This window comes from Megascapheus bottae, chromosome 5 (assembly GCF_031878675.1).
Source record: "Megascapheus bottae isolate mThoBot1 chromosome 5, mThoBot2.hap1, whole genome shotgun sequence".
In the NCBI taxonomy this organism is placed as follows: Eukaryota; Metazoa; Chordata; class Mammalia; order Rodentia; family Geomyidae; genus Megascapheus; species Megascapheus bottae.
Genome location: NC_143513.1, coordinates 20,187,095 through 20,205,492, shown reverse-complemented (window position 1 = coordinate 20,205,492; position 18,398 = coordinate 20,187,095). Strand labels below are relative to the sequence as shown.

The window sequence follows — 18,398 nt, the reverse complement described above, 5'->3', positions numbered from 1 at the left end:
ATGGTTGAAATTTTGCAAAATCCATTTTAAATTATTTCTCAATTTTCTTTTAGACAGAAGAAAAGATTCATATTAAAGACATTCATATGAAAATGTTATCTCCATTATACTACAATATTATTCCTAAATTGTTCAGAAGTAAAATGTTAAAGAAAATCAAGGATATTAATACTCAGAATATAAGATCAAAACAATATACAGAACTTCAGCACACTAAGTTTTAGAATCATCTATTAACAACGAAGTCTGACAAAACCAATTTAACTTATTTAATAGAGAAATAGAATAATTCATAATACATTTAATGTAATATAAATAAATATGCAAACATTAAAAAATGAAAGGCATTACCACTGAGACTGGAAAAACAGTAACTGAGAAAGAGTCCAAGTAAGCAATATTAAACTTACAAAAATACTGGTATGGGGAGATGGCCCATCAAGTATCACCCCAGTATAACCAAAAAAAAAGGATTACAAAATATTCCTTTGAAGATCTGTGTAAATTACTAGCTTGATGTAACAATGCAGCATATATATAATAAAACGGGCTATTCATCAATCTTGTATTTCTACTTCCAGAGCTCTTTGTATTTTATTTCAAGATTTCAAAGATCTAGAGAAGTCCATTCTTAGAGCCATGAGTATGACAGACTCAAGAGTCAAATGATATACAAGGCTAATATACTTAAGTTAACAGAATTTTCCTAGAATTAACCATTAGATTTTCTTATTGTGAAATGTTTTATTAAAAATGAAAGCATCAGGTGCTTGGCCTAGTGGTAGAGTGCTTGTCTAACATGCATGAAGCACTGGGTTCAACTCCTCAGTACCACATACATAGAAAAGATCCAGAAGCGGTGCTGTGGCTCAGGTAGTAGAGTGCTAGCCTTGAGAAAGCCCAAGGACAGTGCCCAGACCCTGATTTCAAGCCCCTGGACTGGCAAAAAAATGAAAGCATCAAGCTGGGCACCAGTGGCTCATGCCCTATAATCCCACCAACTAAAAAGGCTGAGACTGAGATCTAAGGACCACAGTTCAAAGCCAGCCAAAGTCAACCCTGGCAGGAAAGTCCAGACTCTTATCTCTATTAAGCACCAAAAAAGCAGGAAGTGGAGCTGTGGCTCCATTGGTAAAGTGCTGACCTTAATCTAAAAATAAAAAGCTCAGGGACAAGCCAGATGCTGAGGGCTCACACTTGTAATCCTAGCTATTCAGGGGGCTGAGATCTGAGAACCATAGTTCAAAGCCAGAAAAACCATGAGACCCTTATCTTCAAAAAACTGTTTAGAAAAGGCTAGAAGTAGTACTGTAATTTAAGTGGTAGAATGCTAGCTTTGAACACAGAGGTGCTCAAGAATAGCACCGAGGCCCTGAGTTCAAGCCCCAGGATTAGCCCATACACTGAGGAGAGGGGAGGAGAAGGAAAGAGAAGGGAGGGGAAGGGAGGGGAGGGGAGGGGAGATCAAGTCATCACCCTATGTAAGAATAAGACAGCATTATATTTGGATTCAAATAAAGTAACTCTTTCAAAAAAACATATAAAGTAAGACCAATCCTAATTCTTGAGCAAGAAAAAATACCGTATTTTAATACCTCCCAATATTTAAGAGAAACGACTGCTTCCAATGAAGCAGTAATAAAATGTACCAAAACTCACAGTTAGAGATAACTCCAGCTCTTTGCAAACACACGACTCAGTCTTTTCTAAGATGTCATCAATATCATCAATTTTGTCTTGAGAAGTCAATGATTTTTCCAAAGAAAGATCAAAAACCTCATTGATAAAAATAAAAGCATTCCAATTAATTCAAATAGCATTCATTGTGTTTTAAACTACAGACAAAGTATTTGGCTATTCATTAGCAACTTAGGACTCTTTAAGATTACAAATTGGATTACACAATGGAATTCTATGCTGCTGTCAGAAAAAACGACATCGACCCATTTGTTAGGAAATGGAAAGACTTAGAAAAAATCATATTAAGTGCAGTAAGCCAGACTCAAAGGAACTTAGGCTGAATGGTTTCCCTCATTTGTCATAGTCAGTAGAAACCTTGGGCTCTACTAGCAGAGATTTGCAATAGAGCAAAACCTTGATACATAAGGCCATATAGTATGAAGCTAATTGAAAGGACCTCCAGGATACTGAAACAAAAGCCATATAATGAATGATTGTTGTCCTTAATGTACTATGTTATCTTTCATCTCTTTTGCTGTCCCTTGGTTATCTCATATTGTTACAGTATCTCACTTTGTTATCTGATATATTGGATTTATTTGTATTTGGTTATTTGAAATTGGATAGGGAAGGGAGGAAAACCAAGATTGGGGGGGGGTGGAGGGGAGGGAAATGGGGACCAAGACATGTGAAAGGATATCAATATATGTGAATTAATGCACCTTCTATCTGGCAAATATCATGTAACCCTTTTATTAATTACAATAAAAATATGAAAATAAAAAAACAAAGAGCACTGAGACAAAATTGGGGGACTTTGTGTTAATTCACAGAGCCCATGAAAAGCATTTTTTACATTGCCTCTTATTACAGTATCTTATTAATAAAACTGAAAGTTAAAGTGATAAAAAAAATAAAAAATAAAAAACCTGCCCTCATAATGCTTATGTACCAGAAAATAAAAAGCATATACAAATAGCATAACTAAAGAAAGCTGATGAAGAAACTTGACCACCTAGGCATCAAGTTTAAATATGATAATTAGCAGTAGACAATGTCATTTCTTAAATTGAGAGGATACAATTAAAATACAAATATATGTTGTTTTCTGTTACAAACACCAGTGAACAAAAACTTTCTTCACCTTTAGAATGCTCTGGAACCATGCTACAAGATGCTGCAGAGAAGCTTCTGTTTCATTCCTAACACTAGTGAATTCTTTTCCTTTATCACACTTCCAATCATAAAATTTTCTAAGTATTTCTTCAGAGTTTGTTCCTTCTTTAGCTTGCCCATATACTGCTTCTAAAGAAGTAGCTAAATCCTAGAGAGAAATATTTGTATTTGTTATTTACTATTTATTAATGATTGCAACTTTGTTAGAAACATAAAAAATATAGAGATGAAAACACAAAACTATCTAGTATTTATTTGGACTATAATTTTCAAGTATATTAAGTACCTTAGTCAGAAATAAGAAGTTTTATATTCTTAGGGTTTTAAGTGGAAACTGTTCTCTTTTTGATGACTTCTAATAAAAATAACTGCCATTTTTCCTGATATGGAAGCTTCCAATATTATTGCTAAGTGAAAATATATTACATGCTAAAATATTTAATTCTAATTCAGACATTAAACATAATACATTATGCCTAAAGGCATTTTTTAATAACTGAAAGAGAGAACATGGGTAACCAACAAAGTCTGCTGTTTCTCCAGTAATCAAACCCTAAAATGCTACTGGAGAAAGAGGAAAGCTCAATGTATTCCAGAAGTTTTTACCTCAAAACTAAGAAATCCAGGGAAAGACAGAAAAAAACTGTGAGTAGAACTAGATGAATATAGCCTTTTAAAGTAGGAAATGACCTGCACTTTTCCCACAATCTTGGGAGAGTGAAAAAAAACTTTCTTCATTTTCCTGTTCTCTCCCTTTTGCTGGGCAAGAAAGCAGCAGTACAAGAGACAGACAATGAGTTATATACAGACCAGGACAAAAAATTATAACTAGTACAGGAGAGTTGTCCATGAAGAGTATTTCTCCTTCCTTCCCTTTTCCCTGGAACACATGTCAATGTTTACAACCAGAGTAGTAGCCCCTGAAAAGAGCAGTGCCTTAGACAACAGAAGGTTTACTAGAGATTAATTTCACATAGGAGGAAAGTAAATATGGAATAGCTGAGCCTCTGATGCAGTATCACAACTTCTCTACCTTAAAAAATTTTTTAATCCTTAAACCAGTATTAAAAAAAGTCTTTTAAAAGTCTCTAAAAAGTCTTAAATATCCAACAATATCCCACATTTATACAACACAAAACTAATGTTCATAGTCCCAAGAAAATATATCTTAAGGATAGGTAATCAGGAGCATGAAATGTGTTAAGTAACATAGATACAACAAACAATACTAACAGACTCAAAGGAAAAGCTAGGAGCTTGTGATACATGCCTATAATCCTAGCTACTAAGAAGGCTGACACCAGGAGGACTGCAGTCTGATGACAGCCAGAAATTCCATCTCTAATTAACAGGGGGAGGGTTGCGCAGAGAGGGGGAAGCCAGACTGAATCCATACCTCAAGTAGAATGCCAGCACACCATGCAAACACATGGATTTCAAGACCCTTAAAACTCAAACCCCAAGTATTGGCAGCAACAATAGCAAAATGTAAAAGCATTACAAATATTCTCAATGACCAAAGAAAAAATACAACAAACACAAACAATAATAAAAATGAGATGCTAACAGATTATTTTGGTGACCTAGGGTCATGATAGAAATGGATTCAATGTATAAAAAACAAAAAAGTTAAGCATCCCTTGTCCAAATGCCAAAAATCAAAAGTGTTTGATTTCTGAATATGTACATATACATAATGAGCTATTTAGTGATATAATCCAAATCTAAACATGAAACTCATTTATTTCATATACATTGTGTGTGTATGTATGTGTGTGTGCGCGTGTGTGCACGAGCATGCACGCACAGGTATGCATATGCTGTTCTTGGGGCTTGAACTCAGGGCCTGGGCATTGTCCCTGAGCTTTTGTGCTCAAACTCATCACTTGAGCCTCAACTCTGCTTTCAACTATTTTTTTTGTGATTAATTGAATATAAAAATCTTACAGACATTCCTGCCCAGCCCGGGTTTGAACCACAAAACAGATCTCAGATTTTCAGATCTACTAGAGGTATATATAAAAAGTATTATATAAGGGCCAGGAATTTGGCCTAGTGGTAGAGTGCTTGCCTAGGATGCATGAAGACCCAGGATCGATTCCTTGGTACCACATACTTAGAAAAAGCCAGAAGTGGTGCTGTGGCTCAAATGGTAGAGCTCTAGCCTTGAGAAAACCCAAGGACAGTGCTCAGGCCCTGAATTCAAGGCCAACGACTGGAAAATAAATATATAAATAAAAATTTATATATATATATATCTTATAATATAGATTGAAGATAATTTCATACACTATTTAAATAATTGTGTTCATGGAAAATGTTAGTATGCACTGAACCATCAGCAAGTGTCACTATCTCAAGTCACCCATGTAATCCACAGTTACTAGAGATCACCATCACACTGAGCTGTTGAATCTATAAGCTATCAATTTTATGCGTAGTTACACATACATATCTTAACAGAAAAATAGAAATTAAAATATGAAACATAAATGCTTTTATCACTGTTACCCATATGAGTAAAAGTATTCAGTCATTAATAACAGTATCTTTACACCACAGGCAGAGAGTAACTAAAAATAACAGTAAGGAATGAATGTAGGTAGATTGTGAACCCATGTACAGCTTTGAGGAAACACCTGTTATTGACAAACCAGGTTCTCATACATGCTGCTTTGTTAAGTCTTGTAGACATTATTTGAGTTAGGAATCTGATCATTTGCAGAAAAGATGTACTAAAAATCAAAAAGACCACTTGCAGGACCATGTCAGTATTCAAAAATTTTCCAAATATTGAAGCATTTCAAATTTGAAAAATATTAGGGATACTCAACCTATATTAAAATTTAAAAACAATAGTTTTTAAGAACTTTAGCTGGGAGCCAGTGGCTCATGCCTATAGCCCTAGCTACTAAGAAGGCTGAAACCTGAGGATGGTGGTACAAAGCCAATCCAGGAAGATAAACCATGGCTCTTATCTCCAATTAGTCAGCAAAATGCCAGAAAAACTGGAAGTGTGGCTCAAATGATAAGAGTACCAGCTGTGAGTCAAAACGCCAGGTTAGAACTGCAGGCTCTGAGTTCCAAGTCCCAGCACTAGCAACAAAAGAAAAAAATCTTCATTGTAGACTTTCAAGTCATGTTTATTAACAGTGAGAAGAAAAAATAACCTGTAGGGTTGGTTGCATTATTTTTAAAAAAGTCAATTCTTCCTGCAGTACTCCTGCACCTTTTGTACAAAAGAATTGGCTACTCAAAAAAAAAAAAAAAAAGCTGGGCGCAGTGGCTCACGCCTGAAATCCTAGCTACTCAGGAGGCTAAGATCTGAGGATCAAGGTTCAAAACCAGCACAGGCACAAAAGGACCTGAGACTCTTATCTCCAATTAACCTCTAGAGAACAGGAAGTGGGACTTGGCTCAAGGGTAAGGTGGTAGCCTTGAGCTGAAGAGCTCAAAGACAGGGCCCAGGCAGAGTTCAAGCTCCATGAACGACCAAAAAAAAAAAAAAAATTCCATTTAAAGAAATGTTAAAAAGACAAACTTGGGCCGGGAGCATGACCTACTGGTAGAATGCTTGCCTAGCATGCACAAAGGCTTGGGAATTCCTCCATACCATATACCAGAAAAAGCCAGAAGTGGTGCTGTGGCTCAAGTGGTAGAGCACTAGCCCTAAGAAAGCCCAAGGAAAAGTGCACAGGCCCTGAGCTCAAGCCCAAGAGTAGCAAAAAAAAAAAAAAAGACAGACTTATCATTTAATGTGTATTTCATATATTTTTGATTCAAACCTTCAGTGTTTTCAAACGTTTATTGAGTGGTAAATCATCTACTTCCAGAATAAAAACATCTACTGTCATGTATAGCTTCTGTTGTACTTCATTTCTTTCAGCAATCAAAATATTCCCTTCATCCTAGAGAAAGGAAAACAGAATAGTCACCATTAATATATCAAATTGTTTCACACATTTCTCTACATGTAAAATGGTGATTTCTAAAACTGAATATTACATCCTCCCAAACAAGCATCTACAACAAATATTGTCTTCCTTAGACCATCAGAATGACAAAAGAACTTTCTTTTCCTTAGAAATAAAATTTTAAGTTCAACAACTATGTTCTATTAATGTTTTTCCTATTATTTCTGTAATAAACTTAAGAAAATTATACAAGTTCCTATTACTAATTACACACCGCCTTCCTCCTAGTTCCAATCCACCCTCTACTCCTCATCTATTCATCTTTAATATTTATTTACACTCCACTAGTATAAAGCCTCCAGTTCACTCAGAGGGTTATTTAGAAATGTTTATATAAAATATATCTAGGGCTGGGAATGTGGTTTAGTGGTAGAGTGCTTGCCTAGCATGGATGAAGTCTTGGGTCCAACTCCTCAGTACCACATACACAGAAAAAGCCAGAAATGGCACTGTGGCTCAAGTGGCAAAAGTGCTCAAGGATAGTACCCAACCCCTGAGTTCAAGTCCCAGGACTGGCATATATATAGCCAATAACTATGCATTATTTCCATTATAGTACTTACCATAGTATATTGAAACTATTAATATAACTAACCAAAACCTAAAAAAGATATAAATGATCCTATCTTTCAAAATATTTGTGTCTCTATTACCTATAACAATGTCTAGCAAATGTACTTAAAAACTTGCAGATATTTCTTTCATAAACTCAATCAGACTAATTATAAATACAAAGACAAAAATCCAATCAAAGCTCAAGTCTTTCATCAAAAAGAAAAAAAAAAACATATGGCAGCAAAGGGTCAATGGTTCATGCCTATAATCCTAGCTACCCATAAGGCTGAAATCCACAGAATCAAGGTTTGAAACCAGCTAGGGTAGAAAGTCGATGAGGCTCCATTTCCAAAATAACCAGTAGTAACTAAAATATAGTGTATGAAAAAGTGAAACTCAATGGCATAAACTCTTTGAACAATTAACAGTTTAACAAAATATAAGGAAGCTAAAACATTGTGAATGGAAGTGGAGAACTAGTAGGTGGGAACAGATGAATGGAGAAAGGAATGGTGGATAAATGCAGCTATAACACTCAAATAAATAAATCAAACAATCAACAAAATGTAGGCCTGGATGTCTGGCTTAAGTAGTAGTGTATATGCCAACCATGAGCAAGCAAGCCTCCCTACCAGCAAAAACACAGCAAACACGTTAAAAAATTACACAAGATATATAGATATAACAATTCTAAGATTCACAATCTTTTTTTTTTTTTGCTAGCCCTGGGGCTTGCTTGAACTCTGGGCCTGAGCAATGTCCTTTGGCTTTTTCAAGGCTAGCACTCTGCCACTTGAGCCTCAGCACCCTTCTGGCTTTTCTATATATATGATACTGAGGAATCAAACCAGGGTCTTCATGCATGCTAAGCAAGCACTCTACCACTAGGCCAAACTCCCAGCCCCAAAGTCTTTTTTCTTTCTTCTTTCTGGCCAGTCCTGGGGCTTGAACCCAGGGCCTGAGAATTGTCCTTGGGCTTTCTCAAGACTAGAGCTGTACCACTGGAGCCACAACACCACTTCTGGTTTTTTCTATGTATGTGATACTGAGAAATAAAACCTGGGTCTTCATGCATGCTAGGCAAGCACTCCACCACTAGGTCAAACCCCCAGCCCTTCAATCTATCTTATAAACCTTAAGTCCATTGGCAGTGATAGAAACATTTAACAAAATAAGTCCTGAAGCATTAGCAGTAATAGAAACAAGTACTTATTTAAAAAAGTAAAAGTCATTGCCTAGCAAAAATCTCAGACAGTACATAGGCCAAGTTCAAGCCCCAGGACTGACACAAAAGAAAAAATAAGGGGCCGGGAGTTTGGCCTAGTGTTAGAGTACTTGCCTAGCATGCACAAAGACCCAGGTTCAATACATAGAAAAAAGCCAGAAGTGGTGCGGTGGCTCAAATGGTGAAGCTCTAGCCTTGAGAAAACCTAAGGACAGTGCTTATGCCCTGAACCCAAGACCAAGCTGGGCAAAAAAAAAAGAAGAAAAGAAATATAATTATTTCTTCCTGTTCAGCAGATAAAAACCATAATACAGAAAATTTCTTGACCCACCTCATTATAACAACTTTGAATATTCTTCTGAGCCATATTGTATTCTGCCCAAATTTTTTCTAATTCAGTTAAAGAAGTTGGAGTAGTAATGTACCCTTCATTCAACACTTGTATAGCATCTGAAAGGTCATTTCCAAAACTGATGTTGACACGTCTATTTAAAAAAAAATACAGCAAGAAGGAAGAGATAAAAAAAATCAGAAAAATAGCATGAGAAAATCTTATATACTAATACACTGGCTATGAAAAAGTACTTTTTAAACTTCATATAAAATTATGTAGAATTTTAGAAAGACAAGATGGTAGATTAGAATCTTCATGAATGTCAAAGACAGAGTTTATTCCAAAAAGAGTAAGAACATGAGGAATCATGAAAAAGAGCAACTGAAAAGCATGGAAAAGCAGAAAAATAATACAGAGAAAAGTAATAGGGCACAGTTCCAATCATGACTTATAGGGATAAAGGAGAAAGAGAAACCACAGTCACAAGGCAAGCCAGGAAAATTTAGTAACAACAGATTTTTAGGAGTATATGCACAAAAAGCTCAACCTCCTGAAAGCCTTAAATATAGGAGGGCACTTGGTATGACATGAATCCTTATACAGAAGCCTGGCAAAAGAAATTCATTTTGTCATTCCCCATACTACAAAGCCAGACACCATTTTGAAAGACTTATCTATTGTTTGAGATTAAAATCCTCTAGGAATCTAAGAACAATGAATAACTGCAGCCAGGGAACCTGGGTTGCCCTGTCATAATGTAAGTAGGAGACTGCTATGTGAAGTGGCCATGGAGAAAGCAGAGGGTCATAGATACATTCTAAGCACCAGGGAGTTTAGGCAATGAAGCATGTGAAGGTTGGTGGCCACATCACGTGAGGGTCACTAACACAAACAGGATTCCATGCTGATGGTTAGAGGATTTCTTGACTTTCACTGTTGTCTCACTTTTGCATGTGGTTTCCTGCCAGGCAGGGCACCAAGGTTCCACAGACTACTCAACTTTCCTGGCCACCTCCTTTCACAGGATCAACTGTTGGCAAGGGTCTGAACGGCACCAAAACCAGAAGGTAATGTGGTAGGTTCCCTCAATTCATCCCCTCAAATGCAAAACTCAATGCTGTTTGCTTGCTTCTTTCATTCTTCATCACACCCAAAGTTTCAGTGCTTACTGCCCTGGAATACAGACTTAGGAGAACCATGATCAAATGGGAACCTGCCCAACCAGCAGGCTGTAGAGCTCCCTGTGGCCAGAATACAAAAGGGAAGCTTCCAAAGTAAATGTCATCCTGGAATGGACAACAAAAGTGAAACTGCTCCCATTCTCAGCTGTATATTTAGCATCAATCTGTAAGAACCATAAGATATTCCAGTTAGTGATGCTAAGGATCATACTCTAAAACACATGGGTGGAATGTCTTCTGGCTGTTGAACTACACTCCCAGACTGGTAAGAAACATCATACCAACCCTGCCACCACCCAGTTCTGCATCAACTCTGAGAATGTTTCCAGATTAAAACTTCTGATCAAGAACTGTATATATTCTATACATAGTTCATATTATACTATACTATACTATATACTGTACTTCACATAGTATACATAGTAGAGTATATACATATTATATAGTATATGTAGTTAGTACATTGTATATAATGTGTAACACACTAATGTAGTTTATTATATGTTATACATTGTATTATATAATAGTTATAAAATCACATATTACAGAACTGCATAATTACATACTATTATTCAGAACAACTACAGTAAGAATCATTTAAGAAATTAAACAGGACAGCAACAAACACTTGGATGAATTCAAGAAAATACAAATAAATATCTGAATGATATAAGATAAATTAGAGAGGATATGCAAAAGAAATTCCATGAAAATACAGGAATTCTGGGAAAATTTTAAATTCTGGAAATAAAAAGTTCATTAAATCAAACAAAAATATAGCTGAAAGAAAGATATCAACAATCTAGATGGAGTAGAAAGAAGATTCATGGCTGAAAGATGACAGTAAAAAAATTACAATAAAGAAAATTTAAGTATAAACAAAACAAACAAGATCTTTAGGAAGTACTAAAAGATCAAACTTACAAAACATTGTCATAGGAAAAAGATACACACTATAGACACAGGAAACATATTAAATAATCACAGAAAAAATTTTTAAATCTTAGATAATCTACAGGTATAGCCAACTTTTAGAACAGTAAACAAACAAGACCAAAAAGGAACTTTTACATATTGTATTGTGTTTAAAGCAGTAAGTATAAGAAACAAGCAAAAAAATTTTGAAAACTCCAAAAGAATAACAAAAGTCACATATAAAGGCAAACCAATCAGAAAACCAGTAGTTTTATCAACAAAATCTCTAACATTCAGAAGAGTGTGGGGTGATGTAATTCAAGCACTGATAGAAAAAAAAATTGCCAAATGAGATTACCATATCCAGTAAAGCTATCCTCTATACTTGGAAAAATAAAAATTTTCCATTATGAACAAAAACTAAAGGAATTCATAACCATTATAAGCACTGCAGAAGATACTTAAAGGGAATACTACAAATAGAAAAGGAAGCTAAACATAATTATATGAGTATAGAAAAGAAAAAATATCACTTAGAAGAAGGTAAGCAAATGAAAATTAGGGAAAGATTAAATATACAGAAACAACAAAATGGCAGGAAATCAGTACATAATTTTCAGTAATAACTTTTGATTGTTAATATCCGCAATTCTCCAAAGAAAAGCCACAGAACTGTCAATGTAGACTAAAGACAAAGCCCAGCTTTTTACCGACTATAAAAAAAATGTACCTTATTGGAACAAACACAGCTTTAAGTGAAAAGATGCAAAAAAGAAATTTCAAGCAAAGACCAAAAGCAACCAGATAGTTTCGCTAATAAGTGTTCAAATAAAATATCCACATGTGGAAAACAAACTATACCTCTATCTACCACTCTACACAAACATCAACTCAAAATGAATCAAAGATCTTACCCTTAAGACATGAAACCACTTAGAGGAAATACAAAAGAAAGACTAAAAGGACTTTCTGAATAAGACTCCACTACTCAGAAAATAAGAACAAATAGTGTAACAAATTCTGATTGCTTGCCTATCAGGCTCAAGGCCCTATGCTCAAACCCCAGTATTGTCCAAGAAAATTAAGGTTCTATTTAGCAAATTAATCAGAGGGAAGAAATAAACAGAGTGAAGGAATAGCCCACAGAATCAAAGAAAATGTTTGCAAGTTATTCACTTGACAAGAGGATTAATATCCACAGTAAATAAAGAACAAAAACTGAACAGTAAACAATTTTATCAACAAACTTGCCAATTAACTAAACAAATAATTCACAAATGCAAATATACAATGACCAGAAAATAAATAATAAAATGTTAACATCCTGAGCGTTCAGGGAAATGCATATCAAAACTACATTGAGAGCGGCCAGGAGTTTGGTCTAGTGGTAAAGTGCTTGCCTAGCATGCACAAAGACCGGGGTTCGATTCCTCGGTACCACATACATAGCAAAAAGCTGGAAGTGGTGCTGAGGCTCAAGTGGTAGAGTGCTAGCCTTGAGAAAATCCAAGGACAGTGCTTAAGCCCTGAGCCCAAGCCCAGGACTGGCAAAAAAAAAAAAAAAAAAAAAAAAACTACATAGAGATTCTACCTCACTCCAGTCAGAATGGCTACTATCAAGAAAATAAATACAAACAAATGCCTGAATCACTGTATGAAACCATTTTATGCAATCATTCTATGACTCCATTATTACATTCATTCCAAAATATATGTATGCATGAATACATTATATATGTGAAGGAGGGTAATAAAATTTCTAGGCAGAGCACTAAGAGGAGATGGAATTAAAGAGTTACAATCAGGGAAAGAAGTCTAACTATCCCTATTTGCAGATGATATCATCTTCTGCCTGTAGGACACTGAAAACGCCATACCAAAACAAATTCCTAGAGCTAACAAAGGCCTTCAGCAACATAGCAGGATACAAAATGAACACACAAAAATCTGGAATTTTTCTGTACCAACAACAAAAAAAATGAGGGAAATTAAAAGAACTCTATTGACAATAACTGCACAAAATAATAGTAACTGGAAATAAACCTAACCAAGAAGTTAAAGGATCTCTCAATAATGAAAATTATAAAACCTTGAAGAAGACAACAGAAATGGAAATACCTCCTATGAATATGGAGTGGCAGAATACTGTAATACATATGCACATACATATATGCTATAATATACCTAATTTCTTTCAATATTTCCACTTTAGCTGCCAGATTTTTCATTCTGGTTCCCACACGAGTCTTCCGAGTACTTTCTAAATGTTTAGTCAAATCCATAGTAGTTGCTTTCTCTTGCTGAAATAAAAGAATAAATATTCTAATGAATACCTAGTGGCAATGTATATTCCTACTATTTAAAGAACTTAGGTATAGTTTAAAAAAACTTTTAAGGTTCATGTCAATAATCCCAAGGATTAGGGTTCGAAGCCAGCCCACGCAGGAAAATCCGTGAGACTCTTATCTCCAATTAGCTACTGGAAAACCAGAAATGGTACTGTGGCTCTAAGTGGTAGTCTTGAACAAAAAAAGCTCAGAACAGCACCTAGGCCCTGAGTTGAAGCCCCATAACCATCAGCAGCAAAAACTTTTTCAAGGTTAATGTTTGTATCCAGGGCTAGGAGTTTGGCCTAGTAGTAGAGTGCTTGCCTAGAATGCATGAAGACATGGGTTTGATTCCTTAGTACCACACACATAGAAAAAGTCAGAAGTGGTGCTGTGGCTAAAGTGGTATAGAGCTCTAGCCTTGAGAAAGACCAAAGACAGTTCAAGACCCAGGACTGGCACACTGGCACACACACACACACACACACACACACACACACACACACACACACACATACACACACACACACACACAAAGGTTAATATCCAAACTGAATTGTTGGGATATCCCAGCTGGTGTCAAGAGAATTGGAGAAATAGAATTTGAACACACTGTCAAAAAAAAAATACACTTTTACAAACCATATGTTTTTTTTTAGTCCACACACTGTTTGAGGGCAAAACAACTGAACCTTAACCTAAGCAAACATTGAGACTTACCCACCATAAAAGGATACACATGGGGCTGGGAGTTTGGCCTAGTGGTGGAGTACTTGCCTAGCATGCATGAAGACCCAGGTTCAATTCCTTGGTACTACATACATAGAAAAAGCCAGAAGTGGTGCTGTGGCTCAAGTGGTACCTTAAGAAACTCCAAAGACAGTGCTCAGGCCCTGAGTTCAAAGCCCAGGACAGGCAAAAAAAAAAAAAAAGGATACACATGATGATACACACACACACACACACACACACACACACACACGCACACACACACACACACACATATATATATGTATATATATATATACACACACACACACACACACACACAAAACATACAGTTAATAACATCAACTAAGCCAAGTATAAATGGCTCATACCTGTAATCCTAGCTACTCTGCAGGCTGAGATCTGAGGATCACAGTTTGCAGTCAGCATGAGCAAGATGGACTATGGAGACTCTTTTGTTCAATTAACCACCAAAAAGTCAGAAGCAGAGCTATAGATCAAGTAGTACAGCACTAGGCTTGAGGAAAAATGCTCAGGGAGAACACCTAGGCCCTTGAGTTCAAGCCCCACAACTGGCACCAAAAATAAATAAATAAAAGGCTTTCATGGGGCTGGGGCTACATAGGAAATCTGAAAAATATTATTATAAATAACATTAAGTAATTTCTGTTTCTGTATAAATAATACTGTGCTTACAGGTTTGGTTGCTTGGAAATTGGCTTAAGTGGGGCTTGGAATAAAGCTCAGACTTACACATGGTAAACTTGCACTCAACAAATAAACTACAGTGCCAGTCACTAGATATAATTTCTTTAAAGTTCTTTTCTATCAGCAATAGATATATAAAAGAATATGAAGTAATATGAACAGTATCTGGTTTTGTTTTTTGTTTTTTGCCAGTCCTGGGCTTGAGCTCAGGGTCTGAGCACTGCCCTTGGACTTTTTTCAAGGCTAGAGCTCTGCCACTTGAGCCTCAGCACCACTTCTGGCTTTTTTCTATGTATGTGGTACCAAGGAATCAAACCCAGGTCTTCATGCATGCTAGGCAAGCACTTTAACCACTAGGCCAAACTCCCGGCCCAAACAGTATCTGTTTTTAAGTAAATGATAAAGTATGGATTTAAAAACAGACTAGTCAACCCAAGACTGTCAAAACTGCTGATAATTGAGCCAGGCATGGTGACTCAAGCCTGTAATCTTAGCTACTCAGGAGGCTGAGATCTGAGATCAAGGTTCAAAGCCAGCCCGAGCACAAAATGACCTGAGACTTTTATCTCCAATTAACCTCCAGAAAAAAAAATGGGAAGTGGAGGCTTGGCTCAAGGGTAGGGTGTTATCCTTGAGCCCAAGAGGTCAGAGAGAGCGCCCAGGCCAAGTTCAAGCCCCATAACCCACAAAAAAAAAATATGTGATAAGCAACATAATTATTCAGTTCTCTTTCTTTCTAGAATATCTAAAAAGTTCCATAAAAAAACTTTTCAAAAGGAACTTTAAAAGAAATTAAATGGGCCGGGCACAGTGGCTCAGACCTGTAATCCTAACTACTCAGAAGGCTGAAATCTGAGGACTGCAATTCAAAGCAAGCCCCAGCACTAAAGACCATGATACTCTTATCTCCAATTAACCACTAGAAAACCAGAAGTGGCACTGTAGCTCAAGGGGTAGGACAGTGGCCTTGAGCTAAAGAGCTCAGGGACAGCACCCAGGTCCTGGGATAGGACAGTAACTTTGGGCTGAAGAGCTCAGGGACAGCGCCTAGACCCAGCCTCATGACTGGCAAAAAATAAATTAATTAAATGGGCGTGGAGCATAGCCCAGTGGTAGAGTGCTTGTCTAGCCTGCATGAAATTGGATTACTCAGTACCACATACACAGAAAAAGCCAGAAAGAAATTAAGTGGAAATTATTAAACTTCAAAGATACAGTGAAATCCAAACATAGCTCAACTATAAGAACAAAATACTGGAGAGAGAAAAGGGGAGAACAGATGAGTTCACCTGTTTCTGAGCTGCACATCCATTACCTTAAGCCATTGAACATACCTGTAGCTCCTGAGCAGTCTGTTCAACTTTCAATTCTAAAGCCTTGTAACTTTCAAGTAGAACTTCTTTCTCATTTTTAAGTTTTTCATTCTCTTCAATCAGTTTCTGGTCCTGCTTAATTTTTTCCAGACTAACATTAGATCCTAAATTAAAGTTACCAACAGCCAAACTTTCCCTGTTAAAAATAAATTCACATTTTGAAAAATGTATTTGAAAAAGCTGGTAGAGTTTACAAATCAAAGTTATCATATCAAAACTATTTCAGCCTGGTGACTCACACCTACAGTCCTATTCAGGAAGCTGAGATTTGAGGATCATGGCTTAAGGTCATACTGGGAAGGAAAGTCCATGAGACTCTTATCTCAAAAGCTAAGGGACAGCCAGGCACTGATGGCTCATGCCTATAATCCTAGCTACTAGGAGGTTAAGATCTGAGGACCGCAGTTCAAAACCAGCCCTGCGACAAAAGTCCGTTAGACTTTTGTCTCCAATTAACCACCAGAAACCCAGAAGTGGTACCATGATTCAAGTGGTAGAAAAGCTGAAGAGCTTAGGGACAGTGTCCAGACCCAAAGTTCAAGCCCTACTACCAAACAAAAAGAAATTTTTTAAGTAAAAAGGCAAAATAATTTAAAGCAAAGTATATATAACTGAATCATGGTTCCAAATCTAATACTTTTTAGTCTATGAGTATGGTTCAAGTGGTAGAGCTTCTGCATAGAAAGTTTAATACTCTCAGTAAAACCCCACCACAACCAATAAAAAAGGGACAATAAAAACAATGCCTCCAACTCTATCTTCCAAATTCCTAACAGCTCTATCAACTCAAACAACAAAGAAAATGGTATTTATGCATCAATTTCCTCCAAACCTCCTTCTCATCACCTTTGCTGACCCTATTTGACACTTTAACTCCAATATCACATCAAACGCTTATGTCAGCCATCACAGCTTTGATCACCATATACAAGACTATCTAGGTATATATAAATATCAGATCTGGCTTTCTGCTTCAAGTAGATAATTCAAATTTACCCAAAATGAGAAATTATCAATATATATCTTGAGATATTAGAAATGCTAATTCTACAAAGATATACAGTGGAACAAACACAGCCTATTCAATCATTGGTGCAGGCAAAACTGGGCAGCCACATGCAGAAAACTAAAAAGTGACCTTAGCCTTTTGCCATACATAAGCATTAACTCAAAATGGATTAAAGGCCTCAATATCAGACCTGAAATCCTGAAACTGTTACATAATAGAGTTGGAGAAACACTGGAATTCATAGGCACAGGCAAAAACTTCCTGAACAGAATCCCAGGGTCACAACAGATTGGAGACTTGATAAATGGTACTACATAAAAATAAAAAGTTTCTACACAATAAAAGCATAGCTACTAAAGTAAAAAGACAGCCAACCAACTGGGAAAAGATATTTACCAATAATACATCTAACAAATGCTTAATATCCAGTATCTACAGGGAACTCAAGAAACTAATCCCCCCAAAACCCAATAACTAAATGGACAAGGGAGCTAAAGAGAGACTTATCAAAAGAAGAGGTTAAAATGGCAGAAAAGCATACGAGAAAATGCTCATCATCCATGGTCATAAAGGAAATGTGAATAAAAACAACCCTAAGATACCACCTTACCCCAAAAAGAATGGCCAAGATTCTGAACTCATACAATGACAGATGCTGGTGGGGCTGGGGAGAAAAAGGAACCCTACTGCACTGCTGGTGGGATTATAAGCTAGTTTAGCCATTCTGGAAAGCAAATGTGGAGGTTTCTTAAAGAACTGAAAATAGACTTTCCTTCCCTATGATCCAGCCATACCACTCCTGCGCATCTATCCTAAACATCATAACCCAGGATATGATAAGAACACTTGCTCAGCTATGTTCATCTCTGCACTATTCACAATAGCCAAGTGATGGAAACAACCCAGATGCCCTACTGCAGATGAATGGATACAGAAAATGTGGTATATATACAATGGAATTCCACATAGCCAACAGACAAGATAAAATAATGGCATTAGCAGGGAAGTGGATGAATCTAGAGCAAATCATGTTGAGTGAGGTAAGTCAAGACCAAAGGAACAAAAGGCACATGGTATCCTTAATATGTGGCTATTAGATCCAAACAGTACAAGAGCGAGGGCTCAATTTTGTGTACCCAATGCTATGGACATGGTATTGGAAATATAAACACAAGTACATAAACATAAAAATTTATGACTCTATAGACATAA

The 18,398-nt window shown here is 36.4% G+C and overlaps 1 protein-coding gene across 1 annotated transcript in view; it reads right to left on the bottom strand.

Moving 5' to 3' along the window:
• The window catches only part of Stk31 (serine/threonine kinase 31), a 49,393-nt gene that overhangs the window by 16,184 nt on the left and 14,811 nt on the right, over positions 1–18,398 (bottom strand). The window contains exons 8-13 of the mRNA XM_090332770.1: positions 16,139–16,313; positions 13,225–13,340; positions 8,942–9,095; positions 6,642–6,764; positions 2,825–3,004; positions 1,660–1,776 (exon numbers count right to left, since the gene is read on the bottom strand). Of these exons, the coding sequence (XP_090188896.1) occupies positions 1,660–1,776; positions 2,825–3,004; positions 6,642–6,764; positions 8,942–9,095; positions 13,225–13,340; positions 16,139–16,313 (865 nt within the window). The remainder of the gene's footprint in view (positions 1–1,659; positions 1,777–2,824; positions 3,005–6,641; positions 6,765–8,941; positions 9,096–13,224; positions 13,341–16,138; positions 16,314–18,398) is intronic.